This window comes from Centroberyx affinis, unplaced genomic scaffold, assembly GCF_046629955.1.
Source record: "Centroberyx affinis isolate AG114_WGS23_722 - 3 ecotype Tasmania unplaced genomic scaffold, CSIRO-AGI_Caff_v1 ptg002360l_1, whole genome shotgun sequence".
Lineage (NCBI taxonomy): Eukaryota > Metazoa > Chordata > Actinopteri > Beryciformes > Berycidae > Centroberyx > Centroberyx affinis.
This window is the reverse complement of record NW_027280620.1, coordinates 321289-343838: the sequence shown is the minus strand read 5'-3', so window position 1 is coordinate 343838 and position 22550 is coordinate 321289. Positions and strand designations below refer to the sequence as shown.

General features: G+C 42.3%; 1 protein-coding gene across 4 annotated transcripts in view; it reads left to right on the top strand.

The window, feature by feature from the left end:
• Nucleotides 1–22550, top strand: part of mapk8ip3 (mitogen-activated protein kinase 8 interacting protein 3) — a 35039-nt gene that overhangs the window by 1927 nt on the left and 10562 nt on the right. Inside the window, exons 2-20 of one of the 4 annotated variants that reach the window (XM_071533304.1) lie at nt 5288–5408; nt 6383–6453; nt 7044–7135; nt 8013–8036; nt 9352–9403; nt 10945–11176; nt 11569–11671; nt 11805–11923; nt 13258–13269; nt 14196–14213; nt 16117–16174; nt 16735–16887; nt 17710–17767; nt 18630–18781; nt 18987–19043; nt 19220–19390; nt 20213–20339; nt 21391–21445; nt 22352–22356. In XM_071533304.1, the coding sequence (XP_071389405.1) occupies nt 5288–5408; nt 6383–6453; nt 7044–7135; nt 8013–8036; nt 9352–9403; nt 10945–11176; nt 11569–11671; nt 11805–11923; nt 13258–13269; nt 14196–14213; nt 16117–16174; nt 16735–16887; nt 17710–17767; nt 18630–18781; nt 18987–19043; nt 19220–19390; nt 20213–20339; nt 21391–21445; nt 22352–22356 (1680 nt within the window). Of the gene's footprint in view, nt 1–5287; nt 5409–6382; nt 6454–7043; nt 7136–8012; nt 8037–9351; nt 9500–10944; nt 11177–11568; nt 11672–11804; nt 11924–13257; nt 13270–14195; nt 14214–16116; nt 16175–16734; nt 16888–17709; nt 17768–18629; nt 18782–18986; nt 19044–19219; nt 19391–20179; nt 20340–21390; nt 21446–22351; nt 22357–22550 lie in introns of all 4 variants that reach the window. The other 3 variants (XM_071533303.1, XM_071533302.1, XM_071533305.1) reach the window with 3 other exon arrangements.

Sequence of the window (22550 nt, the reverse complement as noted above, 5' to 3'; positions counted from 1 at the left end):
ACAAAGTAAGGACACAATAGCAGTACAGGAGAGGGTGAAGGGACAGTCAACAAAGCATACAGATGAAGTAAGAGGGTGTTTTAAAATTGGAAACACAGCAAGAACACCAGCAATACAAAACAGATACCAATACAAAGCTATTACTTTCCCCTCCAGCCTCCACCTCCAGCCAGTCTCTTTCCCCACTCTGACCAGTGTCACAGCGGTGGTGGGATCTAGCAGGCATCATAAAGTGGCTGTAATCCTGCTCCCATGTAAAGAGGCCTCAGCATATCAGTCGCAGCCCAGCTAGTATCGGCTTAGCTCAGCTTTTAGTCTGCCTCATCATCTGTTCCCCCCCTGCTTTGCTTTCTCTCCGTGTCAGTTATCCAGTTTTGTTTTCACTTTAAAGCTGTTAAGTGTGAAAGGCTTTCTGGTCCATATTCACATTTTGGTGCTAACATATTAAGCCTCTTGTTACTTCATGGGGGGAAAAAAAAATTCTGCATTTTTGCTTCATCTAGCCTAAAAATGACATTGCATTTTAAGTATTCATACCTGAAACCGAAAGGTACTGCAATATAAGTGTTTTAAATGTGGGATGCCAACAATTGCAGCCAGTTTTTTTAATTGACATAGGTACCAATACAGAAACGTTTAAACATGAATGTGATAAGTGCCTGGTGAAGAGAAAATATAAATTAAACTCTAAATGTCAAGATATTCCTTTATGTGCCCTTTAGACTTGGATTTACCCTACACTGGAGGGGCCACTTCTTCAGCAATTCAAAGTAAACCGGATTTTCTGTGTGAGCAGTTAAGAGGAAAAGTATTAGCAGCACAGCCATAGATTTGTTTGGATTTAGTGTAATCATACCTACTACCTAAATAAGATGTGGAGAAGGTGGCAGTTCATTTTAAACATTTCTGTGAATGTAGCTAGATATGCCCAAATTCCCAGTTATCAAATATGCTCAACAGTACTTGCTTTGGAAGTTTGGGGTTTTGTCCAAAGACGTTGTTCATGCCAGTCAAAACCAGATCATTATGTATGTTCATATGTGCTTACTTGGCTAGTGATGCAGTTTAGCTCATACGTCAACCAAGGACCAAGCTGTATAACTTTATAGGTGGCATAAAGCAAGCGTCCACAATTTAAGTTTTATTTATCTGGCTTCCAGTGTACAGACCAACCTGGCTTTATTGAACGGTCTGTTTACCTTTATTTTCAGTATCCAGGGAAGGGTTTCAGTGAGTGTTCATGCTGTTTTTCAGCACCGCACTGCTTCACATTCCTGCAGTTAGACACATTCACACCTAGGATCTGCCCCGTATTTTTCTACTGCTGGCTCCTTAAAGCTGGACATTAAATACCTTGCTCAATGGTTGTTTAAGGACTTTATTCTTCCACTTTACCTGCCCAGATTCCTCCAGCTGATGCAGGGTTTTCAACACACCTGCTTCTCTAAACCTTAGGTTATGGCCTCATTTATATCTTTGCCATTTTCATAATTAGCATATGAACCAATTATAACTTTAATTTAATTCAGACATCTTTTTGGGGCACTGGATTCTGTATGTGATTATGTCTTGACTTTCTTTGGCATTCAGGCCTCTATCTAGTGCTAGGTTACGTTTGCAGTCGGCGAGGAGGAAGTGAGTTATATCTTGGCTCAAATAAAATTTGAATGTGACAAATAAACAGAGAGATAGTTGTGTCTGGCCATCAGAGGAGCATGGTGGGGGATGGGACGACGCGAAAGGGGCGGGGAATCATGGGAAATCAATAGTACACAGAGCACATTGAGGGAGCAGTGTAACCTGATTTGTGTTTATGAGGAGTGAGAGACAGAGCAACAGAGACAGAGATGATTAGGAGGAAAGAGAGAAACGGACTGAGGTTTGGAAAGCCGCAGATTGAATGAGTGAACGCACCAGGCCGCATTGTGCAGAGTGCAAGCGAGAAACCGCTGCATCGAAACTGTGATGTGCAGATCGAGACAAAGATTTATAAGAGGTGGAGGAACAGGCAGGGAGAGAGGGAGAGCCAGAGGAAAACAATAACACACTCTCTCGCGAGACACTGGGAGCGACGAGCACAGGGCGGCTCAGATTACAAGGTTATTAGGCTGAACCTAATGGTAAACAAAACCAACAAGTGCCTGCCTACCCATGATGCCGTCTTCAGCATTGTCTCCAGAATTACAGTTATTACAGTTAGTTAACAGCATTCAGTGTTTGTCTTATTCGTCCAACACGTTTCTGAAGCCAGTCACTGTCGACAGCACACTTTAGATGTAGTCCTCTCATAGGGTGATGATATTATAGACTCGACCATCTCTGCTAATTGCCCAACTTTATCTGACCATTCTCTCATCACCTTTTAGCTCGATGTGATGCACTTTATCAGTCCTAAACCAAAAACTACTATCAGTCATCAAATTCACTCCTAATTATCTGGCAAATGCTCAAAAACTCTTAAATGTTCTTCCTAGCGCTCACTGCTGTCTGAGCAGGTCAGATGATAATACAGCAGTTATCAGCTTAACTGATCAGCTCCAATCCATACTGAACAACCCTTGACCATACTGACCCACTTAAAGCTAAAAAGCAAAAAATAAAATAAAATGACTCATTGGCATGCAGATTCCACATGGTCACAAACCAGTTTTCTTAAAAGCATTTTATGAATATATTTGCTTTGACACAACATCTATTCCGCAAGTTCTGATGTAATCTAACAAGGTAATTATAGCCCTCATGACTCATTGGTAAAAGGGAAATTACAAGTGACTGTAGAGTTTAGATAATAGAACATTGCCAGTATTATTATGGTATTGTCAGTCCACCGTTATTTAGTGATTTTTCACATAGTACGCAGTATAAATAGGCAGGAAAGAGATGGAAGTGTGACCACATTGCAGTCAAATACACTTAGCCACGGTTTCTCAGGGAAGCACATTAGGTCCACTCAGTCACCACCAGGACACCTCATGCATTATTCATCTAGGTTAGGATAAACACTATATTCACACCCATAAATCCATACACTAGCTGCAGCATATTTATTTAACACAAATCAAATGTCCTCTTTTAAAACTTAGCAAGATTTTATTTTTTGTCCCCAGCCACAAAACCGCGACACATACCTCCTTAACGCTGCATTTTAATGGTAAATGCTCTGGACACGGGAAAAGTTAGGTTTTTGATGCGGTTAAAAGCAGTGGATAGCAGGGTGCGTGTGAAGGGCGTCATTGTAGGACGTGTGTCCTGGGGAAGGACGTGGGATAATGTTTCCTGAAGCTGCGGTGTGCTGCTCTGAAGTTACAACTACAGCATGATGTTGATCACTGGAGTTTTGAGACGCTGTTACATTTTGGACCAAAAATGAGACGGTCTATGAGAAACTGTTTGTCAGGCATCATTTTTGTCCTGTCACTGGATGAATAATTACATTTTTATCACTAGAAAACACACCATGCTGTCCCTTAGTCTAAGTAAATATTGAAAGTTATGAGAGATGGACAAGATTATTTTGTTTGGAGTTCATTATTTGATATTTACTCGGTTCAGCCTTTTTTCTGATATTGCATTTGTAATAAAGGTACAGAAAGAATATAGTAAGAATGTGGTTTGTTCTGCTTGGTAGTTTATAGTAGTAAGTTACAAACAGCAGATAATGCAGAGGAAATTAGCCTCTTGTTAATTTACATTTTCTGTGACTGACTTTGTTAAATAAACCTGTTTTTGTTAAATAAACTAGCAAGCAGAATGAAGTTTCTTAGCATAAGCCTGTTATATTTCAACTGCCTCTTTCCTCCAGAGGTGGGGGTTTTACCTGCTATATCTATTGGCAGTGGAAGATTGTTTCTATTATTGTGATAACATGGTTACTACAAAAGGGATGATTCGTTTTGTTTCCTGACTGTGAAAACAACCCACTAACAAAGTGAAACCACCATCCAAGCTTTGTATTTGTTTGCTCAGGCATCTCCAAAGCCTATTACCCTCTGAATTTAAGACCCCAAAAATACGACTAAGTTAGTAGTAGTTATTTGTACGTGAAGTGGAGACATTGCAGGCCAGGCCACACGTTCCTAGGAAAAACACAACATTTTGATAATCACCTTTCTTTGGATAGTCCAATGCTGATGATCAACTTACTAGTCCACTATCACCCCACTATCACTGTTTTCATAGTGCTGTAACAAATTGAAAAAAAAACTTTAAAATATATGTATCAATCAAGTATCAATAGCATGTGACAGCTAAACATGAGTTTCTGCTATGGTGGGTTAAGAAAGTTAAGAACATTATAAAAGGCTTGTTTTCCACCTATAAGTCAAACATATTGTATGTGAATATACCCAAAACTGAGATGGTCAAATAAATCCCAGATTGTAGCTTTAAAGATAGATGTGCATCAGTCTACTGGAGGAAAATCTATTCTGCATGTGAAAAACGAGGCTCAGCTTTTTGTATTCCAGAGTTTTCCAGTCACTTGAGGCATGAGCGTCAGATCTTTGCAGAGGGTCATCTGTAGCATTTGCAGCCTGTATGGTGCATATCTGCTGCATATTCCTGGTTGCATGGTCTCTCTGCAGTCAGAGGATTACAGTATTAAGACTCAGTGGCCCTGCTGCACTGAAAAAGGACGTCATTGTGAACAGCTTTATAAAAAGAACCCAAACAGGCAATGGGGAAAGGGAGGCAGGCAACTCTGTTTTTGTCTTTTCTGGCTGCTCAGTTATTAGGTTCATGTGTACAGTGTGGGACAAACAGGGTTATTTTAAGGAACTGTTGTAGTGCAGAGGGAACACAGGGTAACCTTTCTGTAAGTGACAAGGCTTACAAATCCCAAACTATTACATCCTTGCCACCCAAACCCTGTCAAGCTTTCATATGACCACACATAGCAGCATGGCCACACAGCAGAAGTCTGCATTCATGGTTGTTGTTTGACTCATAGAGGGCAAACTGTACAGTCAGAGAGCCACTGGATTAGCCTGGAAAGAGATTGGTCAACACAAGGGCATGTCCAGGCTGCTGGAAATAATTTCAGAATCATTGCGGTCACAAGAAACATCTTGTGGAGCAGAGAATAAATAAACGTACAGGACAAAGGACACAAGTGTAGTAACTACAGTGTGTGGTATTTCTGATCATATGTACACCACAAGTCCATTCCTTTTATAGTAAATCCATCACATAACAGTCTGCTGTGTTATTATGTCACCTTTTGTTTAAGCATATGAATTGGTTTCCAGCTCAGTAAAGACCTAATTTTTGCTCATGTTTCTTCCGTCAGAAATTCATTGAATTCGAGGATGCGTTGGAAGCTGAGAAGAAGGACCTGCAGGTGCAGGTGGAGAGTCTGGAGCTGCAGGGGAAACAGCTGGAGCTCAAGACCAAGAACTATTCCGACCAGAGTGAGTGGACACTAACTACACACGTTTCTATTCCCATATATACTGTACATGCAGCACATCTGGATCAGATCATCCCAGTTAAGGTTGTAGTCAAGACCACTGTAGTCGAGTCAACGTCATTTCCAATAGCATGTCCAGTTGACTTTGTGTGAAGACCAGGTCCAAAGGGAGTCGAGAACAAGTCAAGACCGAGACCAGAGCAACTCAAGTCCTGTTCAGCCAAAATAGTGAATAAACACTGAGTGTAGATCTAACTAATCAATGCATAGAAGTCTGAGGTCCATGACATTCACAGGTTTCAATGGGTGAAATCCCTCAAATTGCTTGTAGTGCTGCTGGGGAGCAAATAAACCAAACAACAAAAAGACCAAGAAAAATGTGAATCAAAATAGACGCAAGAAGAGGAATGAGTCCAAGATTTCAAAAAAGTGGCTTTGAGTCCGGACTGGAGTACTACAGCCTGGTCCTACTACTTGGGAACTGATTGATTGAATTAATTTGACGAATTTCAATAAATAATACAGTACAGTACAGTTCTCCAGACAGCAGATATAAATGAATTAAAAGAAAAGGGTCAGGATAACACAATTATTTCCACTGTGGCCTTTTGGGGAAGCGGGGAAGGGAAGTAGACACACTGTATTTGTATTTTTAGACTGTTAGTGTATGTGAAGTAAAACACTGATTTCTTTTTGTTGTCCTGTCATTACCTTGTCAGTGCTGACATACAGTACGTACTTGGTTGTAAACGCTGAATACTCAACTGCAGAAGACAAAAAAAATTATTGCTCAATTGAGATGAAACTGGAAAACAAAACTTACTTATTATACCAAATGCCCTGCCGTTTGTCGTGAAATTATCATTGATATTTAATTCACGGCAAATTATAATTTGAACTGGTCAGCTGGAAAGGATTAGAGTCAGGGGTGTTTGAATTCATTACTTTTCACCTTTACTGTTGTCTGTCTCTCAGTCACCCGGTTGGAGGAGCGTGAGTCAGACATGAAGAAAGAGTTCAACGCTCTGCACCAGCGCCACACTGAGGTGAGAGGAAACCCGTCCACACATCATGCTGCTGCTTCTCTGTGCTCATCACTCTGCCGTATCTCTATACTTTTTAGACTCATTTCATATTTGCACACTTTTTGTACTTTTTGATAACTACGCCTCCAAAAAAGAATAGGCAGTTTATACCAATTAACCAAAAGATGGTCATTTGCATAGTGTTAATATTATCATCTGCAACCATTACAGACCATTATTTTCTGAGGTGAATTCAGAGGAGGAGCAATCCAACAAGTAACAGATTATAGTTAACATTTATTTTGTAGTCAGATTACTGTAATCCATTTACATATCATCCTGTTACTCCCCAGTCCTGAATATCTCTCATCCCTCTCCCTCCTATGATTTATCTCTCTCTCTTTTCTCACATCTTCACTTTTTTTATTTGGTTTACTTTCTCCTTGCTTTTTAACAACTGCATTGTCCATCTCTTTATTCCTCTTTACTGCCATGTCTTCTCTTCTCCTCCTCCTCCTTCTCCTTCTTCTCCTTCTTCTTCCATTCTTCATGTGGTCTGATCTTTGCTGTGTCTCCACCGGCCTTCTCTTTCTTACTTTCCTTCATCACAGATGATTCAGACGTATGTGGAGCACATAGAGCGGTCCAAAATGCAGCAGGCAGGGAGCAACAGCCAATCAGAAGGCCCAGGCTGCGGACGAACGTGAGTTATTTTGTGTGTGTGTGTGTGTGTGTGTGTGTGGAAGGGCTGCATGTATGTCTGCGTGTGGATTTGAACTGTAAGTTTCAACTTGTTTTGTGCTGAATGCAGCAGGCTTTGGGTGTTTCGCTGTGCTCACTGTGTTGGTGCTACTGTAGCGTTTGTTTCTCAGGAGCCGTGATGAGCGGCTTGTACGACCCACTGACAGTCATTAAGAGCCTTGAGGGTGGAAAAATATAAAAAAAGAAAGTTTGTAGTTCATTTGCCAGCTTGTAATGCTCACCGTTTTGCCAGCCCACAAGTCCTGAGTATGAGTTTGAGCATCTAACAGAACGAGGAGTGGGACATCTGGTGCCGGATCTGTATCTGAACCACTAATTAGTAACCTTCTTCAGCATATTCATGCTTTATGCAGTATCCTAAATGTTTATTCAAAGATGGAAATAGCTATACCGTCCAATCGTAGGCGTACTCATCTTAGAAATCTTTGACTTTCATAAATAGTGCATTGAATAGGTAGTATGAGTGGGTGTGGTGAACTTCTGATGGTTTGTGTTGTGATCGGATGCTTGGATGGTTGAGTTACGACCGCTGATCAGGACTTTCATTCATTTCATTCCTTCAAACCCTGAAAGGCAGAACCGGTCTTACATCAGTACTCCTGCTCTGAAACCTTTATTAGTCTACTGCTGACCATCTTCTGCAGGGTTTTTTTGTGTGTGTGTGTGTGTGTGGTTTTGATATGTCTGTCTCCATTTTAGTCTCAGTGTCATGTGCCGCGGCATGTTGCTGTCTCCTGTCTTTCTAATCAGTGTCTGTCTGTCTGTCTGTCTGTCTGTCTGTCTGTCTTACTGGCTTATCTGTGCTGCTGTGTGCACAGTCAACGCCACACATGGAGGAAAAGGTAATTCTAATATAAATCCCCCCCCCCCACCCACAACTACCCTCACACCCTTTCCCTTCGTTCTGCCAGCCAACCGGCCTGCTTGCCCCTTGAACTTAAAATGTGACTGAGAAACCATACTTTGTTTCATTAGTGACTCTGCACCCTGCATATAAAACTATTGCTATATGCTATTGCTTTATTAGTTATTTTATGAGTATAAGAGCCATTTGAAACTGTGAATGTGTCAGTAATGTAACATTTTAATGACGCAGTGATGGAGGAATGGTTCATAGGTCATATTAGGCAATACAACCCATATTCTCCAGTTTGCTCCATCTACCTTCTCCTCTTTCTCGCTCGTTGGGTTGTGTCTGCCTGTCTGCCAGCCAGTCCGTCCAGCCTGTCTGCCTGCCCTGCTCTGATTTTCTGTCTGTTTTTCTGTCTGTCCACCTTTCTTTAAAATATCTCTCGTCTGCCTAGAAAAATCCTCCGAAGGCGAAACATTAAGTAAAGATTGAAGAGAAACAGTGATGATTTGATTAGTGCATGTCAGGTTTACTGTTAGATGTGCCAGTCTATGCAGTTTCATCTATAGTTTTACATAGGCATTGTACAACCTAGATGCGTTATTCTATGCTTGTCAGTACCAGCTTGCTTTGGGTATGGAGATTGTTATATATTTTTACCTCCTGACCTACCTGTAGTGTGCCTGTGTTGTCTGTCTGTCTGTCTGTCTGTCTGTCTGTCTGCCTGCCTGCCTCTTCCTAGTGAATAAAGCAGCTCCTGTGACGAGGCGTTTGGCTTTGTGGGCTGGGTCGCATGCCTCCAGAGCCTTTGTTGCTTGTCCTTTTTTGGGCTTTTCTTCAACCCTCAAAATCAGCTGTTTCTTTTCCATCAAAATCTCTACCAACTCTTGCTCCACCTTCCTCTTTCTTTCACCTCTTATTATCGACCTCATGTTTTTTTTCATTTGACTCTGTCCAGTCAGTGGCTCAGTGGTTAGCACTGCTATCCTTTCTGTGTGGAGTTTGTATGTTCTACCTGAGTTCGTGTGGGTTTCCTCCCTCAATCCAAGCACATGCAAGTCAGGTGGATTGGAGACTCTAACTTGCCCATAGGTGTGAATGTGAGTGGTTATCAGTGTGTCTGTGTTTGCCCTGTGATGGACTGGTGGCCTGTCCAGGGTGTTGCCCTGTCTTCAGCCTACTGTATGCTGGGATAGGCTCCAGCCCCCCGTGACCCTGAATTAGAATCAGAAAATGAATGAATGAATGAATGTGTGGTCTGGTCTCACGCTCCCCTCTGCCTCTCTCTGTGTCTCCTCTGCCAGCAGCAAAGCGGAGCGCCCACCGTCGTTGAGCCTGTTCCCCAGCGGCGAGGGCATGGTACGTGGGGGTCTCGGGGGGGCTAGGATGATGCCCGGGAAAGACATCTGGCAGGTCAGCGAGCTCGGCCAGCCCAACTTCGGCTCCGGCTATCAGGTGTGACAGACGACGGCCCTGTCCCCCCCCGTGAGCGCAGTCCCGGGAGTGGAAGGGTGGGGGTGGGGGGCTAGCCGTACCACAGCCCATCCTGCTAGCCACACCCGCAAGGATCACCCCTCCCACCCCTCACGCCTGCTTGTGTCACTTTTGAGGATATAGCATTTTACTCAAATCACTCGTTAGGCAACCTCTTAAAGTCAGATGAGGTTCGTTAGATGCGGTGACATGTTGACTCAAGCAGGCAGGGGTCCATATTTGTTTTCTTGTGGAGTTTTCTTTCTAACTGTGCGGTTATTTTTTGTGTGATCATGGAGTATCAGCTTCTACCATGCTGTATGTGTCCTCATGTTTTCTTTATACTTACGCATTAAGTGCAAGCCTGTGTTTCCAAGTGTCTCCTCTTTAACTACGCTGCTCATGCAGTTTAATGGCTTAGTTTGAGTGATTTACCTGTGAGGGAAACAGCCAAGGTAAGAGAAGAGAAGAGAAATACACAGCTGAATTCTGACTCAGCTGAGACTTTCAGAAATACATTAGATAACAAAAATGTTTTGTTGTGGCTCCATACTCTTATTATTTAACTATGAAATAAATGCAGCTTGTTAGCTTCAGTTTAAGGATCTTTTCATCCATAACAGCAGAACAGTTAAAGAAATGCAGCTCTATTTGTTCATGGTCCAAATTCTAGGATTAAGATAGTATTCAATAAAGGTTTGATTTTTAGTATGTAGTCAAAACTGTGACAATGACTTTTAGATGCTGGACAACCTATTAAGAATCATATTCACCTTTTTCCAGACTTTCGGTTTTTTTGTGTATTGCTGAGAATTCATCTGGGATTCAGTTTGGCCCTGGTTTGGGTAAAAGAGAACAATAAGGATCTGAGCCAGTGCAATCAAATAATCTTTGAATCATCACATCACATGATTGGAGACTATTGGAGACTACTTTCCTTATAGAAGAAAAATTGTCGGGAAAACAAACCAGCAAAGTTATTCATATTCATGGTTTTCACGCATCAAGAAGTCATTGTACATCAAGATTTTTTGACTTCACATGAAAACTGACGATGCTGAATACATACTGAAACCTGAAAAGGGAGACCATGAACAAAACTTTAACTGGCTAAAACTAACCAAAAATTGAAACTGTAATAATATGTGCTGTGAAGTCTTTGTTTCATTCATATCAAGAATAATAATAGTATGAATCCTAGACTAAAAAACATGGAGCTTACAATACGAGAAATTTGGCCATTATTGACTGATCTATTCTACTGTAAATACGCCCCACATCTGGGTCACCATCATTAAAAACCTCACCAGTGGCTTCACCAAAAGCTACAAACCAAACGACACATGCAGGTGTTTCAGGCTGGTAAGTTTATGTCTGAACTTGCCCTCAGTATCTGACGCTCATGTGACCCTGTGTGTCCCCTGAAGGAGGACGGCTCGGAGTCGGACTCGGTGGCGGCCACGCCCAGCAGCACGGGCAGCAAGTCCAACACGCCCACCTCCTCCGTCCCCTCCGCCACCGTCACCCCGCTCAACGAGGGCTTCCCCCCGCAGACCGAGTTTGATGCGACACGGGCCGGGAACCGCAGGAAAAGTGCCAAGCGGCTCAGCCGGAACATGGAGGTGCAGGTTTCCCAGGAAACCAGGAATGTCAGCATCGGTGAGAAGATGACTCTAAATACTTCCTCTGGTGCAGTTAATAAAGAGCAGTAATAAAGTTATTGTCTCCGGCTGACTATCTGAGATGATGACTCTCCCTTTGCTCTCTTCCAACATTTTGAGATGCTGCCATGTTTATTCCAAATGTAATTAGCCTCCTAAAGTCCAGATGAAATGTAATTCTGTCCTTCACAAGGCTAACATAGCTTACTTTTTTGTGTTTTTTTTAATTCTTTTAATTAGTACTATGTGTTGTGTACTGATGTGTATTTTTTTTTGTATCCTTGTTGAGGCCAGAGACAAATCCTCACCTTTTGTGGACAACTAAGTTCTAGCAAGACATGCAGGAGGCTCCACCATGCAGCTGCTGATGTGTTTCTGTGTTTTATCCAGGTATGGGTAGCAGCGATGAATGGTCCGAGTTTCAGGAGATCATCGATTCGACCCCTGAGTTGGATATGTGTGTGGACCCCCGTGTCTATGGAGGAGGAAACAGGTACAGCTGCACAGTGGCTGCATTAGACACACACACACACACACACTCACACACACAGTACGCAGACTATCATAAACACAGGTCGTGGTTTGTCATAGTCCCACTGTCTGATGCGGTGTAATGTGTGTTTCAGCCCCTCCCAGGGCATAGTGAACGAGGCCTTCGGCATCAACACTGACTCCCTCTACCACGAGATCAAAGACGCCAAGTCGGACATCATCGGAGATGTGGATGCAGGAGCCGAGCTTCTAGGTACGAACAGGGCCTTGGCTGCCATAACTTGTCTTGGTTTATAGGTGCATCACTTAATGTATTTATCTGAGAGGCCAAACCCTGGCAGAATAGTTCCAACAGATTGCAGCATCAGATCACTTTATATAGACGCTGGTTATAGCTTAGTGGTAGCCTCTCCTTTGGCCAATGGTAACTGTTTTACCACGTTTGAAAAAGGCGTCTGCACACTCAAAATCTGTGCAAAAATCATTTATTGCAACCTGTCTGCATAAACAGGCAACAAGTGAACAAAGCAAAATGAGGGTTGCAGAACAAGCCACTTAATGCAAAACACCTGTCATCCCAGCATGTGAACAAGGGAATTGTAGTCCCAAAAATACCTGGCAGACTACAAATAGACAGTGTATACAGAGACAGTTATACAATGAGAAGCACATTAAATGCTGTTTTACCACAAAAAGGAAATGATTTGTATGTGTGTGAAGACTGCTGCCTTGTTCAACCTGTTCCGATGTGCTCATCATCCACACTGGATAGGTGAAAGTGAGTCTCCCACAGCAGGCCAAGCGAACACATGATATTATTCAGTAGTGTCAGACGAGTCAGATGTTCAGTCAAGGAAGCGAGGGTGCATGTCGGTAGAATTTAAACAAAGCCGGCATTTGTTTCTCCATTGTGTTACTGCGGGGCAAAAGCTACATGTGAGGCTGTGTGAATGTGCCACTGCACCGGCTCTGACGTTTGACCTTGCATGGCCCAGGCTGGAATATACAGTTCCTCCATGCCAGCAGCACACACACACACACACACACACACACACACACACACACATACACACACACACACACACACACACACACGCACTCCCCTCCTTCACTGCACAGTCCTCCTAGAAAACCATATGCTCCCACCATGGCTGCACCCCCTCAGCTGTCCATCCATGTGTTTCCCTTATTGGTTGTTTTTGGGGGGGAAAACAGAGACGCATTTAAATGTAGCCTGTTTCAAATATTATGAAGTTAAACAGATTAACTGATGTAATCTGTATCTAATTTGACCTTAATGTGGCTTTATTTTGTTTTATACTTAACGGTTAGACTAGATTTCCGTTTACACTCCGTGTAGGGCTACTGTTCTGTTGGGATTATGGTGGATTTTTTTATATTGATTTTTGCAATTGAAAGTGGGTGTTTTTTTGGGTTTTTTGCTTTGATTTACTGTCTCTGCATTTTGTGTTTTATCAGTGTGGCAGCAGTAGGAAGGCAGGTTTGACCCGCCCTCTCATCCATCTGTTAACCTCTCACCCGTTTCCTTTTTTCCCCTTTCTGTGCTTCTGCTGGACACACCCATAGGCGAGTTCTCAGGTGTGTATCTGAACACGATCGGTTGGTATCCCTTTCTGTCACACTGAATTACTCTCTTGACTCCTCCTCTCTGTTCACAAAACTCCATATCTCAGTGTAGGTATTAATCAGTAATAAGTGAATATACATCATAATACAGCACATTACATTAGTCTTTATTGCCCACTTGGTCAAGCCATTGGAAACTTATAAATTCCCAATTTCCATACATGTAATATAGTATTTTCCTCATTGCAGCTCCTTTAAGTCACAATGAAATGAAAAATGAGTTTTTCACCTCACAATATATACCTATTTACAATAGATGCCAAAAACATTACAAATCCCAGTACTAGGAGGCGTACATAAACATTTGAACCAATATGTCACAGATTTTTGAACAGCCCCGGCCCTCCGTCCATCCCATCAAATAAAACTGCCTTTCTCTCCCTAACTGATATCCCATTGGTTTACACTTGTGAATGTCCCGCCTCAACATCCTGTATCAACAGAAAATAAGTGAAATCATGGAAGCAAGATGCTCTCAAAATACCGTTTCATTGTGACTTTAAAATACCCCAAAAAGTCTTAGTGTAGTGATTTTTAAGACAGTTAATTTTGACAATAAGCCTGTGTGAATTTGGAAATGCACAAACTGGAGCCGAGTTACTCATAAACGTCCCATTACTTGATAATGTGCGAGTGAGTCTTTCTAATTGGCGAGTCGCTCCATCAGCCTGCTTGACACTGGGCCAGCCTTAGGGCTAGATAGCTGCTTTTGATTTCTAGTCTTCTAGCTCTGTTGCTGTTCTCCAAACCCATGTTAATAAATGCTTATCAGCATCCTCTCTCCTCTCTTCCATTCCTGCCCCTCTCTTTTTCTTCCTCTCTGGTCTGCGTCTTTCCTCCTTTCCTTTTCTTCCCCCTCTCTTCTCTTTCGCTTCCAGTCCGTGATGATTTCTTCGGTAAGGCGCCCCTTGCCTTATTAAGAATTACTATGCTCATCCTATTGCTCACGTATGCTTGTCATGTCACTTCCTGGCCTCTAGCTTTCGCATCCCTCTTATTCCTTCTTTTTGTCTGTGTTTTCTTCAGCTTTATATTTGCGTTTTGTTCCCCCTTTGCAATCCTGCATTGTTTTATTTCAAAAGAGAGCTGCTTTAAGCGGCCCTGTAGAAAACTCCACTTTTGGCCAGTGGTGGTGACCTTTAGCAGAACATTAAAAATGTCCCTTAAATGAACAAACATTACCTGAGGACAGTCTAATTCCTCAGAGGGGAGCGCAGAGACCCGGAGCAAGAAAATAACTTATTGTGAAAGTGCAGTTCCTGAAGATTAACAGGCTGTTTAGTTCAATAAGGAATAAGTGGAGTGAGTTATAATTAAAACTTGTGCTGTTTGCCATGTTACCACACTCTTCAAAGTCTTATTCACCTGGTTATGTCATCTCCACCAGTACAACAGAAAACAAAGCGAGCTCAGTTGGCTTTGATAAAGTCTTTGTTCATTCAAATATTCACTTGCGATAATGAAAGACTGTCATGAGAGATGAGGGTTATATAGAACCGCTGTAAATGATAATAAGCATAAAGTCAAAGCATAAAGACAAATTGATTTGTCAGTAATATGTGTTCATCAAGCCAATGCATTTTAGGCAACCATCCGCACTGCCATAAAAGGTTAGAGTCAATGAGTGATTTACATTTAAGAGATTAATTTTAGGTAATGTGTGGCAATGATTGTTGAACAGCTATACAGTGAAGCAGTAAACCCTTTTGCCATTATAAGAGTTATTGCAAGTCTCAGGGACAGGCAACAGGTTCAAATTGCCCATGTACCTGTATATTATATGACATTTTTCTCTTTAAAACTCACTGTGTAATCCAGAGCGCTGCAGGCAAAATTGCCAATCTAAACTGCCTTAAAAAGATGCTCCGGTTGTGCCCAGAAAAAGGCGAGTGAGTATGTTCCCTGCTTCTGGAGCCAGATTATCTATCACCACCTCAAACTGAGTGGAATTTTCTAATCTAATGTCAACCAAGGACCATTTTCTTTGTATAGGAAAATGGCTTCAACACAATACGAACCCCCCAAGCCTTTTGTAACTGATACCTACCTTACAAGAACCTCCTGGCTAACATAATTTTTTCTTTTTCATGTCCTCTTGTCTTAAATGTCTCTCAGCAAATTCATTCCTGCTTTGATCTAAGCTTGTATGTGCGTGCTTAGCTTATTGTGCACCATGCTTGATGCTCCTATGTTAAAACCTTGTGGTAATAATAGAAGAGGCATCAACACTGTCAGGGTTAATGGTTCAACCTGTGCTAAAAATGTATACACCCATGGTACTGTAAGGCGCTTTGGATAAAAGTGTCCACCAAATGGTATATGTTATATTATGAGGAACATTATTGTTATGGTTATACTGTAATCTGTGATACTACAGCCAGCCCACTGTTTTGTGTCTCACTTTAGAAAAAATTGCTAAGGGGAATGGACTGACCACTTTCCTTGAACAACTTAAATTTACTTAGTATTCCCCCTGATTTCTAACAATGGATCTTTTCATGCTAACTTTTCCCTTGTCAACATGAGAGCCTGACAATGAATCAATACTCAGTCTGTCCCACTAATTCTCATTTTATTGAATTATGAAACATTTTCCTTGTGTAGAGATTTTCCATCGTTTGCACCACATTACACACTTCCCTTGGCTGTTTTTGAAAAGCAATTTTATAAAGGAAACAGTGAAAATAATGAAAAATTCATTGAGTCTTTAACTTGTGGATCACTGGATTGAACAGATTTTTGGTTATCTTGTATTGTTTGTGATGATGACAAACAATGACCTGACTGTGACTCTTTCAGGAATGGGCAAGGAGGTGGAGAACCTGCTGACAGAGAACAAACAGCTCCTAGAGACCAAGTAAGAGACAGAGAGAGAGAATGTGTGTGTGTGTGTGTGTGTGTGTGTGTGTGTGTGTGTGTGTGTGTGTGTGTGTGTGTGTGTGAAAGTTCAATTTTCAAAGTGCCTGTATTAAAATAAAGAATGTAAAAAAACATCTTGACACACTGTTCCGCAAGTTAATAGCTGAAGGAATTGTGTTTGTATATATTTATCTTGATCTTCGGTAGATAGTGTGTGCGTGTGTGTGCGTGTGTGTATGTGTGTATGTGTGTGTGTGTGTGTGTGTGTGTAAAATTATCCAGTGTTAATCCTCAACCTTGTACACACCAAATCCAAAGGCAAAGTGGCTACTCCCATGGACCCAGCACCCATCTGCTGCGCATTAAATAAGCATTTTAACATATTCTGGGAGTGCGGGCATTCCTCTTTTGGACTCATTATGTCCAAGCGTGTGGATTCCAAAGTTTTGAGTTGAGCTTTGAGCTTTTTCGGTTTTCGGTGTGCGGTCACAAAAAGTCTTACTTGTAGCTTCCCAGAATTGGCACTGATCTCTTTCCTCCTCCTCCTCCTCCTCACAGAAATGCTCTGAACATAGTGAAGAACGACCTTATTGCCAAAGTGGACGAGCTGTCAGGTGAGCAGGAGGTGCTGAGGGAGGAGCTGGAGGCAGTGAGACAGTCCAAGAACAAGGTGGACACCCGAGTCAAGGAGCTGGAGGAGGAACTCAAGAGGTGAGGTTTTTGCTTTTGTTTTGCTTTTTGCGAGTAACTTAATGAGATGAGGAGAAAACTTTAAAACGCTGGTATGCTCCTTTAAAGTATTTTTTTTCTTTAATGGGATGGTGGAAATCAGTCATGTTCACCTGCTTTACAATGCAAAAGTGCATCTAAAGCCCAGTTGGAAACCATTCAGATCTGGCAGTGTGAAACTGTCTTCCATCTTGGCAAAAGCTTTTGTCGTAGATATTTTTCAGCGTGGAAGCTTATCTGTGTTTGTGGATGAAGTTGCTTCCACTGGGAGAGGATGGGATTAGCTGCAGTTAAAGCTGATTCGGGACCAGCATCTACTGCCACATGTTGCTCAGGCGGAAATGGCAAAGCCAATAAATCATTACAATAACCAATAAATCTTAGGAGAGTGTTTGAGATGCACTGGACACAGTTTTAAGTTAGAGACTACTGAGGTAATGGATGGAACTAGATTTGTTGTGGGTAGATGGAAAGTCATTAGAGAAGGGCAAACAACTCAATAATATCAGTATTGCTGCCCGCTCACTTTAAACACTTATCAAGACACAGGATATAATGTGAGTATCCTTTGTGCTATTTAACTAAGGAGAGTGCCTAACCTTGATTGGATGTTAGAGGAAAAAGGGGTCTTTAGGCTTGCTTTTAGCCCACAAAATGTCAACCAGTCATGTCCAAGCTAACCGTCATACTAAACAACAACTCACTAATGGGACCATTGACTTTCCTGGCTTGAATAAGGGCCAACCTAGCAGTTGAGAGACTAAAAAGAACAATTTTAATTGGGTTTCTGCTTTTGGCCTGCAGGTTGAGAGCAGAGGCTCTGGGAGCATCTCAGGACTCCAAGGATGAAGGAGGTGACGATGTGAGTGAAGCCCATCCCTGGCCCAGTCTGCATCACTGGTCCAACACATGGGATCCGTCTGGTCCGATAAAACTGTCTTAGATGCTGCAGTTATTTCAGTGCTACACTACGAGTGTGCCAGTGCCACTCTAGCTTTGTTTTGCTATAGTACTAGTATAGTTTGGCCTGTACTGGTGAACATTCACTACTGTCTCCATAACCAGAAATGAGAAAGAAGAGTTTGTCTTGTCCCCTAATCTGTGACGCCATATTGATGTACAGCTTCATACAGAGGGAATTGGAAAATGTGAAAAAAGGATAATGTTCTTTGGATTATGATATACACTTAATGCACAAAATATTACAGACACTTACTCTTTTCATGAAGTACACTGATGAGGTGAATCCAGGTAAAATCCATTATCCCTTCCTTTATTAAATCTATACTAATCACAATGGAAGAAATGTAGATAAAGAGAAGCAGAGAAGTTAGAGAAGGGTGTTTAATCTTTGAGACTACTGAGATGTGGACTGTGCAAAAGGGGCTGCAACTCAATATCAGGAGGATGTCCCTAACATTTTATACATTCAGTGTATTTTCTTATATGGGAACTGATAGCGTTACTATAAGAGGCACATGTAGACGTTCATATAAACTTTGTATGAGTTCAAGTCAGTTTCAGCTGTGCTTCAGTACGTCACAGATCAGAGTTTTGGTTTGCTGGACCTCTGGTTTCTGGAGAGAGGGACTCAGCTTTTAGTAAATCCAAAAAACGTAACTACTATAACTACACTGTGTCTATTCTTAGGTGTCTATTGTCAAACGGTTTGTGGAACCGGGGCCTCCTGTAATTAAAATGGCTCTATTCTCTCCTCTGCTCAGTATTCGTCGCCCATGCAGGACGGAGACATGACCATGACCCAGCGGCGGCGGTTCACCCGGGTGGAGATGGCTCGCGTCCTGATGGAGAGGAACCAGTACAAAGAGAGACTGATGGAGCTGCAGGAGGCCGTCCGGTGGACAGAGATGATCAGGTGAGGTCATCATTTAATATCTACAAAAAAGAGAGAATCCAGTCTGCAAAACTGTTAGCATTTTGGCAACCAAGGAATTAATTTACACAGTCACTTTTAAAAAGTGCAGGTAGGTGTCACTTTTCTCACATTGCAGATATTTAATTTTGGATTGAGGCTCTTTACATTCAGTTACAATTTGACACACACCTCTCTCTCCTCTCAGGGCGTCCCGGGAGAGCCCGCAGATCCAGGAGAAAAAGAAGTCCACCATCTGGCAGTTGTAAGATTCTGTTTTATTAAGAAAAAATCCTATGGACGTGACATGAATCAGAGATAGATACCGTTTTTTCAATTTTTCAACTCTCCAGGGTTTATTTTTCTTTCATTATCAGTAGTGGAAGTACTGTCTCTCATCTCTCACTCTCTCTCTCCTCTCTCTCTCCCTCTCTCCATCAGCTTCGCCCGTCTCTTCAGCACGTCGTCCAGCCCTCCGCCGGTCAAGCGGCCCTACTGCAGCGTCAACATCCACTACAAGTCGCCCTCGCCGGCCGGTTTCCCCCAGCGACGCAGCCACACCATGTGCCAGATCACCACCTCCAATCGCACACTGGAGTTCTTCCCTGAAGAGTGAGCAGCAGCCAGCTACTTCACTATGATGCCTCCTTCCTTTCTCTCTCTCTGTCTATACTCGCCATATGTCCTTCTCCCCTGCTTTGTCTGGATGCATGGTTGCTTGCTTGTGCCAGCTTAGAGAGGGTTCTTGGGTATTTGACACACACTGACTGTGTTTAAATTCACACTCTGGATATTAGCTCATATTCCCGTTCAGGTCACATTCAGGATAGGCCGTTGGTGCTTTAATATCTGCTTCAGGAGAATCCCTTTATACATGAACAAGCAGAATATTCTGAACATTACCATGGAAACACAGCTTAGACAGACTGCAAAAGTGAACAATAAACAGGATAAAGAGAGTGTAAATGTACCTTAGTCAGTATCCTGGCTGATAATGGTATAGTCCAGTAATAGTTTCTGGGATTTGGACAATTGGGATAATAAATTGTACATGGGCAAACATCTGGGGTAGGAAATCAGAGTCATTACATAGTCTCTGAAATGATTTGGGGTGTTAAGGACCATTTTGATTGCTAAATCTGCTCTTCATTAATATTAATCATAACACCTTTTAGACTTAGACTTGGTGCTTAGACTTAGACTTGTCAGTTTAGCATGATGAACTAAACTAAAGCTTAACTTTCCCACTGCTGTGGCAAACCATGTTTTCTAGTAACCACTGCTGTTGCTTTTTCTTCTTGCTCTCTTTCTCTTCATCTTTCTGACTCCTGCTGCTGGCTGGCCAGGCTGCTAACGCTTCGCTTTCTCTCTCTTCCTTCCCTTTCCTCCCGTTGCTTGCAGACTGGCCAGTAACGGTGTTGCGTCTCTCCTCAGTGACTCGGCACTGTCGGTCCGCCGAGAGCAGCGGCGCGAACAGTACCGGCAGGTCCGCGAGCACATGCGCCGCGACGACGGCATCATGCAGGCCTGTGGCTGGAGTGTGCCGTCTCGCTTCAAACAGGTATACCAAAACACACACACACACACACACACACACGCACACACACTCCCCCCAACCCACATGGTCAGAAAGCCCCTCCAGCCCTCCTCTCAGCTCTGTCAGATGTTGTTCTGGGCTTGTGTTCACAAAGTATCTCAAAGCAGTTTTGCTTTTTGAAGATAAACAAGAGAGATCTAATGAGTGATTCCCAATTCACCTCTCCTACTCTTGAGATGCTGAGTGAACGAAGGCCCTGAAAAACTTGACTTAAGTCTCAGTAAAGGAGCAGAGGTGTATAAACATAGACAACAAAATCACATGAAAATAATTCAGAGACCTTATTTCAGTTTGTACGGGGGAGCATAAACTTCCAATTGTTTGGCTGACCGGTGATGTTTACCCAGCAGCACCTTTGCATTTCACTGACATAGCCAGCCTGTCAGGGAGGTGAAAACACTGTTTTCAGGTTAATTCTCACATATGGATTGTGATGGGGATTAACAGGAGCCTACAAAGCCTGAATGATGCCAGTAACAAGCCATAGTACACTGTGTGCTAACATTTAGATTTCTTATACTGTTTATATTGTGAAGAATAGAAGACACATGGGACTTGACTTTATCAAGCTTCTCCATGCTAAGGCCTAAGATTACTCTTTAATTATTGAAATGAAAGGTGAAACTGATCTTGGGTCAGCGCTACTATCAGACTGTTGATGAATGCTTTTGGTTAACTCGGACAGGCACGTCCTTGCATATCTATGGTTGGCCATATAGAGTCTGACTAAGACATATTAATATCTGGCATTTGTCCTCTGAAAGGTCCAGATTCGTGGAGCATTTCATAATTTACACAAAGCTGTTTAATTAAACCAACACCCAGGAGTCTTTGCAGAACAGCACAAACCTCTCAGTCTTTTCCACTTTGGTTTTCAAGCATGAACATCATTTTCACAGCGTCAGAATGTACTTTAAATGTTGGCTGGCAGACTATGGGTTGACCCTGTCCAGCTTAAAGGCCAGAAGGTAGAGAGTGTTGGTAGGCAGGTGGCTCTAACTCTGGTCTCCCACAGACTGGTGGTCAGACGGACAGCGCTCAGGACGGCCCGCTGAAGAGACAACAGGCAAGTGAGACCGACAGAGTGCCAGCATGCACCTTTACCGGCTTATCCCGTCTCTAACCTCCCCCTGAAGCCCCGCCCATAGATAGCAATATACCAGCAAATACAGACAACACAGAGAATAAATATCCAGATGGCAAAAACAGCTTGTCTATTACACTGCAACAGACAACTCCATAAGATCTGTAAAGATATGAACTGTTACACTGAAAATGCATGAAAGTCAAGGGCAAAATCTGCTTGTGGCATGATGGAGTTAGCATCATTGCATTTCATATGATTCAAACACATGTGCATATGCATGCACATAATCTTACACATATACATACACATACACACACCTTATGGTTGCGTCTTCTAGACATGAATACCACTCTCGAATAAACTCCTGTCTTTTTGGAGTTGACTGCAGCTGATTTCCCTCTGCCAATGTTGCTGCAACCTTTTAACCTTTAACCTCTGTCTGTCTCAATCCGCCCTGCTTAACACAGGGAAGTCATCATCACTTAACCCGTGCTATAATGGTAGTATTGTCTTTGTATTTAAAGGAAAAATCCACCCGAAAGCACTTAAGCAATTAAAAAACAGCTGTTGGCGATGTACCTTGCATTTCTGGGTCCATTTTGTTGTTAGATGGTGTGTTTTTCTTATTCCTGTGGCTAACTGGCCAAATGTAGAAAATGTGATGTCACATCGAAATGTTTCCACCGCAGCTACAAGAAGTATGATAGCAGAATACCGATTGCACATGTCAGGTTTTGGTGTCAGTTTCTTAGAACCAAAGAGTTAAGGATTTCTTTCTAGACTCACCATTTTACACTGATGTTCAATGATCATACAGGGAGAAATCCATAGTAGAAGAGGCAGAGATTCAAAAAGGCATTCTGGGAAATGTAGGAATCACTAACTGAAGCAGAAGTAGATGAGGCAGGTTGAGGGAAAATGGATACAACAAAAAGGTAAATTTACACTTCATCACAAAATTACTCCTGGAAAGCACTGAACATCACAGATTGATGATATATTACACTGTAAGTGTCCAAGGGTGGAATTTTCCTTTAATGCCTGCTGTTTATGTACCTGTACACAGTACATACACCAACAGCTTGATC